Below are 7,134 nucleotides of genomic sequence, written 5' to 3' on the forward strand. Positions count from 1 at the left end.
CTGATGTCTTTTCAACTTTCTTGGATGTGTTTTTGGAGAATTTTTCTATTCTGCCTCCCACTTCAGTTATTTAAACATTGGAAGCTCTGCACCTCACCTCAGGATTGGAGTTTACCTCCTAAGCACATCTTCCAAATAGTATCTAAAACTTGTTCGATACTTATGTTTAGTTGCAACAAATTGACTTTCACACAGTAATCATTAATATCTTTGCGTATCTTATAATAAAAATTATCGAAGACAAATTAACAAGATATTGTATAACTATGTTTTTTCATATAGTTCATAAATAGTGTAAAAGTCAACCTTTGTTATGATTCGGAACACGGTCTAATCCAACCTTTGATGAAATAAAGCATCTTGCAAACACAGTAGACTAGTATTAGGCTATTAGCATAACAAAGTCAATGCTGAATCGGGCAACAGCCAACTGATTGGTTTACTTCACGTTGTCGCGTGCAAAGGAGTGGGGAAATGTAAATGGATCATTAGCTTTCAGGGGATCATAATAACAACTTAATTAGTATGACCCATGAATCTCCTTAAAAAAATCCATATTGCACAAGTAGATTTTACCATGATGATATTTGATATAACCATCTAAGAGTTTTCTTTTGTGAATCGTGAGTCTATTTTGTATTGGTACAAGAGAAAGATCATCTAATATTCTTGAAATAAGATCATTTGATTAGGATATCATTTAGTTTAGTTGACAAATTCTTAAGAATTTAGTTTTTAGACTCATCTGAACTTGTTTTTTTTAATAAGAAATGAAAATAAAGTGAACTAACAAGCCTATAGTATCAAATTTTATCAAAAAATTATGCATTTTGCAAACGCTATAGTATAAAAACTAGTTTATTTAAGATAAGTTTATGGAGAATATTTATAGTACACCTGGGTGTACCATGCTTATGGTACACCCAAGATTATTTTCTCCAAATGAGCAAAATGAGCGAATGAGCAAATGAGCAAAATGAGCAAATGAGCAAATAAGCAAACATTTCTACTCATTTAAGAAAATGAGCAAACACTTTTATTACAAAATGAACAAAATGAGCAAATGAGCAAAATGCCCATATGAACAAATTTGGTGTCAAATGAGCACTTGAAGTTCTAATTTATTACAAAAATACCCCTGGGTGTACCATGCTCATGATACCGAGTGTACCATGAGTGAACTCAAGTTTATGCTCACCTTTTTGAATAATCTATTTCACTTGTGGCTTGTATGGATGTTCTTGCCTTTTAACCTGTGAAAATTAGTATCAAATTCATTTATACACATATACTCCCTTCGTTCTTAAATCTTAAGTATAGTTCTCATTTGTCCATTTATGTCCGACCCAATTCCACCCTCATTTTATTTGAGCCGGCCCAAGTCCGTGCGAATCACAAATTCACAATTGAGCCGACCTAGTACATTCGAATCCAACTTGATCTGCACAAATCCATTCAGAGTCCGATCCAAGACAACCCAAAGCCGATCAGAACCAAATCGGAATGGTCTGATCCACACCCAATCTGTACCCAAATATACGTTGTCAAGGCTGGATACCTGGATCCAACCTAAATATCCCCGACCCAACCCAACCATGTCCGAGAAAAGGGTTGATCCAATACGATCTTACCCAAGCACATTCGATCCAATCCGAGCTAACCCAAACCCACCCAGTGAACCAGATTAACACATATTAAAATATAATTACTAATGCTTAATTAGATTCCACTCTATTATAAATTGGGTCAACCAAGTTTTATCCGATGTTGGAGTATCAAAAGTTGGCAAAAGAGAACTTTCCTCAAAGTGAGGGCATTGTAGGAAAAGCATAAGAGTTTCATCCCACGACACGACTTTCTCTCTCTCTCCTCATTTTCCTTCTATTAAAAGCGGAAAGACTTTAAGAGCCCGAAACACTGACGCTCGACGGCTACTTTTTGAGATCTCATCGTAACGCATCTTTCTTCGTTATTCACAAATTCTAGGTGAGTATTTTGAATATGTGAATGTCATCTTTTTATGTTTTTTTAAATCTTGCTTTGATCTTTACATTTGAGTTTTAGTTTTTGTCCTATTGTAAATTGATTTGAAAATTCTGCATGTTCATGGTTTTTATTCTGTTTCTTAGTAATTCATCTTGGATTTAACGAAGATTTGCTTTCTGGGTTTTGTTCAAAGATCAGAATTATGATTACCCTTGTTGCATTTTTTTAAGATGAATTTCGAGCTTTAGATTTGGCTTGGTTTTTTGGGTTTCTGATTGTGATGCAAATATAGGTGTTTTCTGAGAAAAATATGGAGAAAGATGCTAAATTTATATATGTATATATATATGTACGGGTGTTATTTCTATAGGACTCAAAATTGTATTTTGTTGTGTTAGGTTTGTTCTTCTTTTTGGAGCTCATATGAATTTAGTTATAAAACTAGCTAGGTTGTTGTGTTTGATTGTTTAGGTTAAGACTTTGGAGTCAATGTTGGAGATTTCAATTTGATAGTAGAACTTCATATGTTAAGTGTATGGAAGAGTGACTTTTGTCACCAACATATGCTGAAAAATGTGAACTTGGCTATACTTGGATTTTTGAAGCTTAAAAGCTTATGACATTATTGAAATTTTAACTAGTTTTTAGGCTCGGGCTATTCCCCGAGTATTATGATTTTCATATATGCCGAAAAATGTGAACTTGGTTATACCTGAATTCGAAGCTTATCCCATTATTGAATTTTTAATGTATGGTTTTCTCTTTTTTGGTCTTTAATTCTTCTATGGATTGATTGGAAGAGAATAATAATGAAATAGGATGTTGATTTAAGAAAGCTCTTCCTATCAACACAGGTAGGAGGGGTATTTTGTCCTTGTTGATTCTCCTGACTAGAGGTTTTCTTTTTGGTTTTCGTGAAGGTGTTACGAAATGGCTGAACAGAAAAAAGGAATGAGGAAGCCAGTTTTCACGAAAGTTGACCAACTTCGACCGGGTACCAGTGGTCACAACCTCACTGTCAAGGTTGTTGATTCGAAGTTAGTTATGCAGAGAGGCAGGTCCGATGGACCTCAAGTACGCCCAATGAAAATTGCGGAATGTTTAGTTGGAGATGAGACTGGAATGATAATTTTTACTGCTAGAAATGATCAAGGTAAGATTTTGTTTAGATTCGAAATGTGCGCAGATTTCCTACAAGTATATGTATCATGTTTAGTCCATGGTATATTTGATTTTTGCTTGCATAAGATTTGGTTGTTTGGTTGATGTTGTTTGAAAATTTGAATGATGTGTTCTTATTTACTTTTTGTGGCATCTCATCTAAAGTGTTCTTGTTCATCCCTCTGCATTTATTTTTTCAATCTTGCATGTTCCTGAGTTTTAATTGAGGTGTTCAATAGCATGTTGGTGGTGATCCTCATCTTCTTCTAAAGTGCTATATTGTTCCGCGACCAGGGTCTATATATATATATACTTATATATATGAAATTATAATTTATCTTAGACTCAAAAAATGCTGGTTTTGGCACATAATCATCCTCTCTGTACAACTGACTTTGTCCCATCCACCTCGTATGATAACATCATGGATCATCAGCTTAACAACTAGTCAAATGTGGCAACGCTTTGTCAACCTATCTACACTTGCAGCAATATTCCCATTCTTTCCAGAATTATCAGGTGCTTTTGTGGCAACGGAAATTTGGGTATTTACTATAGACCTAAGTTTAGGTTGCATTTTAGACTTTCCGCTATCTGATGGGGTTGACTTTTGGCCTTTTACCTTTTTTTGTGGGGTGGGGGGGGGGGGGGGGGGGGAGGGGGTTCACATAGTGGCTGTGTCTAGTTATCCGATACTAAAGATTGTTTCCGGTGTTTGGTGGGGTTGTTTAACAATTTTCTTGCATTTGTAATCTTTCACTGCTTTGGTTTTTTTAGATCATTACAAAAAAAAAAATTAATATAGGAAGGAAAGGAAGCATGAGGCAAAACTCATTTCTTATATTGGGTCTTGATCTGTACTGTGTATAAGATTTGGATAGAAATGGGGGCTTAACAGGAAAGGCCCTTTTATAGAAATCTCCATTACTATCATATCAATTTGGGGAAAGATGGGCAAGAACTTTGATAGTATAAATTGATTTTGTCCCCTTGTATCCATTTTTTAAAGCTTAACCAAAATCGCTACGTAATCAAAGTAGTCAATATGATCTTTCACATAACATAAAAAAAGACTTCTGCTTGCCTAAAGCCGAATCAACGATAGAAGATTAATTCTTATAACGAGCCTCTTTAGTAGTCTTTGACTTTTGTGGAATAAGCAGACTTTGATTTTTTTTTTGATGAATTAATCTTAGTTCTTAAAAAATGAAACATTGGGTATGGCAACAACACTGTGGTGCTCAAGATGCACTCTTAGTGTGCCCCCTCTTAATTCTTTTATTATCTGTTTGGTTTTGGCTTTTTCCCCTTCCCAGCGCTCTTGCTTCTTTTTGAAACATCATCCCTTGAAAAGAACATACAGCATTTTTTAAAATAGATGAAGTATTATCAAGGAATGATGGTCTTGTATCTTGGCTCCACAAAAGCTTTTGTCTGTTTGAGCTCCTTTACCTTCTTAAAACCAAGAATAAAGAGACGCTTATAGCAGAACCCAATTATTTAGACAGGGAATTGTGTAGTAAATCCATATCCCTACTGTGAATTTCCTCCCGGCTCCTGTACAGTGTACTTTGTGTCCTATGATTCTATCAATAAGTCCAGTAAATTTTATATGGTCTGGTTTCAAAAGTTGTTTCAGGGTAAGTTAAGCTACAGTTCTTTACGAAAGTGAAAGAGAAGGCAATTTGATATTCTTGCATGGATATTGGGATTTGGGAGTGATCAAAATAAAAAGCTGCTTGGTGCTTTTCTTCTTTGACGTCATGTACTCAGACAAGGATTAAGTGTCTACTCAGATACGGGTTTCTAAGTGTCCAACTCAGCTATTTTGTAGAAAAAAGTCAAGTTTTTAGCTTAAAATGAAGTCTCCAAGTGAAGTATCATGTCGGACACGACACAATACGACACCGGGTTTTGAGGTAAATGAAGGTGAGGGTAACCTAGAGTTTTGGGTTATATTTCAGCCATTTAGGAAGGAATTCTCATGTATGGTTTGGACTTTTTTTGGTTATAAAGATTGAGACTCAATGCAGCCTGGCCAACTCTTCACAACCTTCTGCCCTACTCAGCCAAAAGGCCTTTCCACTCTAGACTTCACTGGATGGGATTATGTACATATAATGTGGGTTATAAAGTGCTTGTCCGAAGTCCTTGAAGAGTAACTGTACCCACACAAATATACAAGCTTAAATACATCAACCAACCTCGGGCTAAGTCTTGGTTTTGGTCCATGGTGGTAGTGTCCTGACAAGCTTAAGTACAAGCAAGCCCATCTTTTATTAGCAAAATCCGAAAAAAAAAATGAATACAAGTAATATCAATACGTGTACTGAGACCAAGTAATAAACGACTCCTAACAAGCTTAAAACAAGTAATATCTCAATCTTTCCCAAATAGGAAAGTAAAACCTTCTAAGCAAAAGACTTCTACTAGAACTATGACTCTTAAGAGTTCCATCACAAGTTACACTCTTTACAAAAGACGCAATTACATTAGAACTTTAAGATATGTAGAATCCTAACAAGACTAGGACACTACTGGAAGTCCTAACAAAGCAGAGTCCTAACAGAACTAGGACTCTTCCAAGAAATTGGAACTTGGAGTCGTGCTTGATTTCACATCACTGACCCATATTCTTCTCGTTTAGGTCATGCTTGCATGAGGTTCAATTAAGGATTTGGCAGGTTGTAATGGGATTCCCTACAAGCTGCAACAACTGCCCTCATTACCTCCACTGATCTACCGCACCCTTTATACTCCTTAAATAAGATTTTCTCCTAAAGCTTTGATCCACCTTGCTGCATGAAAATTTGGAATGGATGCGGTGTGGAAATTAGGAACCTGCTTTCTAGCTAAGAATTTTCTTTTAAATCTTTGTTAAAAAAGCTCTTGTAATTTGCTTCCAGAAGCTGGGTGAGCTAAACCCTTTACAAATGACTTTGGACAGAGAGAGATATGCAGATGATTTTCTTCTCTTCCAGAAAGAATGAATTTTGGGAATGAATGAAGGTGCTGCAGAACTGAATGAATGAGACCAGCCAAATTTGGCTAATAGTGATGGCTGCTTGCATTTTGATTTCCCTGTCAACCGCTACCTGACTTGTGATCTTTGGTCTGGTGGCTTTGAAGTTTAATTTATAATAGGAAAAACATACAGTTCCACTATAGCTATATATTTGGTTCTATCAGTTATCTTCTGTTAAGTCACATGCCATTATTTAGATGCATGGCCATAACAGACCTGTATCTCATACTTCTGTTAAGTTCTCTTTTGTCTCTAGATTCATCTTATTGGAAAGCTTGTACTCTGTTATTTGTTGCCACAAGTGGCTTTTATTCTCTATATTTCTTAAATCATTCCCTTTTTTCCCGTTGGATTTTACTTATGATGGGATTTGATGTTCTCATACATAGTTGAAAAGATGCAAGCGGGAGCTACAGTAACCTTGCGCAATGCAAAGATCGACATGTTCAAGGGATCAATGAGGCTTGCAGTTGATAGGTGGGGTCTTGTTGAGGTGGCAGAGGATCCCGCAGATTTTACTGTTAAGGAAGATAACAACCTATCACTAATTGAGTATGAACTTGTGACTGTTGTCGACGGGTGAATGGGAACTTAAGCAAACTTTAGTTCCATCCTTCCAGAAAGTTGGAACTTGAGAAATAAAAGAAGGAATCAAACAAAAAAAAGAAAAGGCCAAATTTATGTAGTTTTGTCTCCTGGGCTTATAATACTCCAAGCTGCTCGTGAAACCTTGCCTTTGTGGAGGAGGAATTTGAGGCTTCTAATCACTACCAAAATTGAAGAGGTGAAAAGAAACCATTTTGCAGCACGTGAAGGCAGCTTGTTGGATTTTGGACCCCTCTTTACTCTTAAATTATGGTATTGGTTTTGTTTTTCTTAAGTCTCTTTCAGTTAAATAGTTTGGAGACAGATTTTTACTTGGTTTCATGTCATATATAAGATGGATGATATTTGAGAATTGA

At 36.0% G+C, this 7,134-nt stretch overlaps 1 protein-coding gene across 1 annotated transcript; it reads left to right on the top strand.

Moving 5' to 3' along the window:
• Window positions 1-1,807: 1,807 nt before the first annotated feature.
• LOC104897389 (hypothetical protein) lies at window positions 1,808-7,134 on the top strand. The gene is made up of 3 exons (XM_010684255.4): window positions 1,808-1,986; window positions 2,907-3,139; window positions 6,562-7,134. Exons 2-3 carry the CDS (start codon window positions 2,917-2,919, stop codon window positions 6,753-6,755), a joined length of 417 nt encoding a protein of 138 aa, XP_010682557.1. The 5' UTR covers window positions 1,808-1,986; window positions 2,907-2,916; the 3' UTR covers window positions 6,756-7,134.

Source organism: Beta vulgaris, chromosome 6, assembly GCF_026745355.1.
Source record: "Beta vulgaris subsp. vulgaris cultivar EL10 chromosome 6, EL10.2, whole genome shotgun sequence".
NCBI lineage: Eukaryota > Viridiplantae > Streptophyta > Magnoliopsida > Caryophyllales > Amaranthaceae > Beta > Beta vulgaris.

Coding starts and splice junctions, on each gene's coding strand:
- LOC104897389 (XM_010684255.4), top strand. CDS start 2,917: ATGGCTGAACAGAAAAAAGGAATGAGGAAGCCAGTTTTCACGAAAGTT. Junction 3,140..6,561: donor TACTGCTAGAAATGATCAAG/GTAAGATTTTGT, acceptor TCTCATACATAG/TTGAAAAGATGCAAGCGGGA.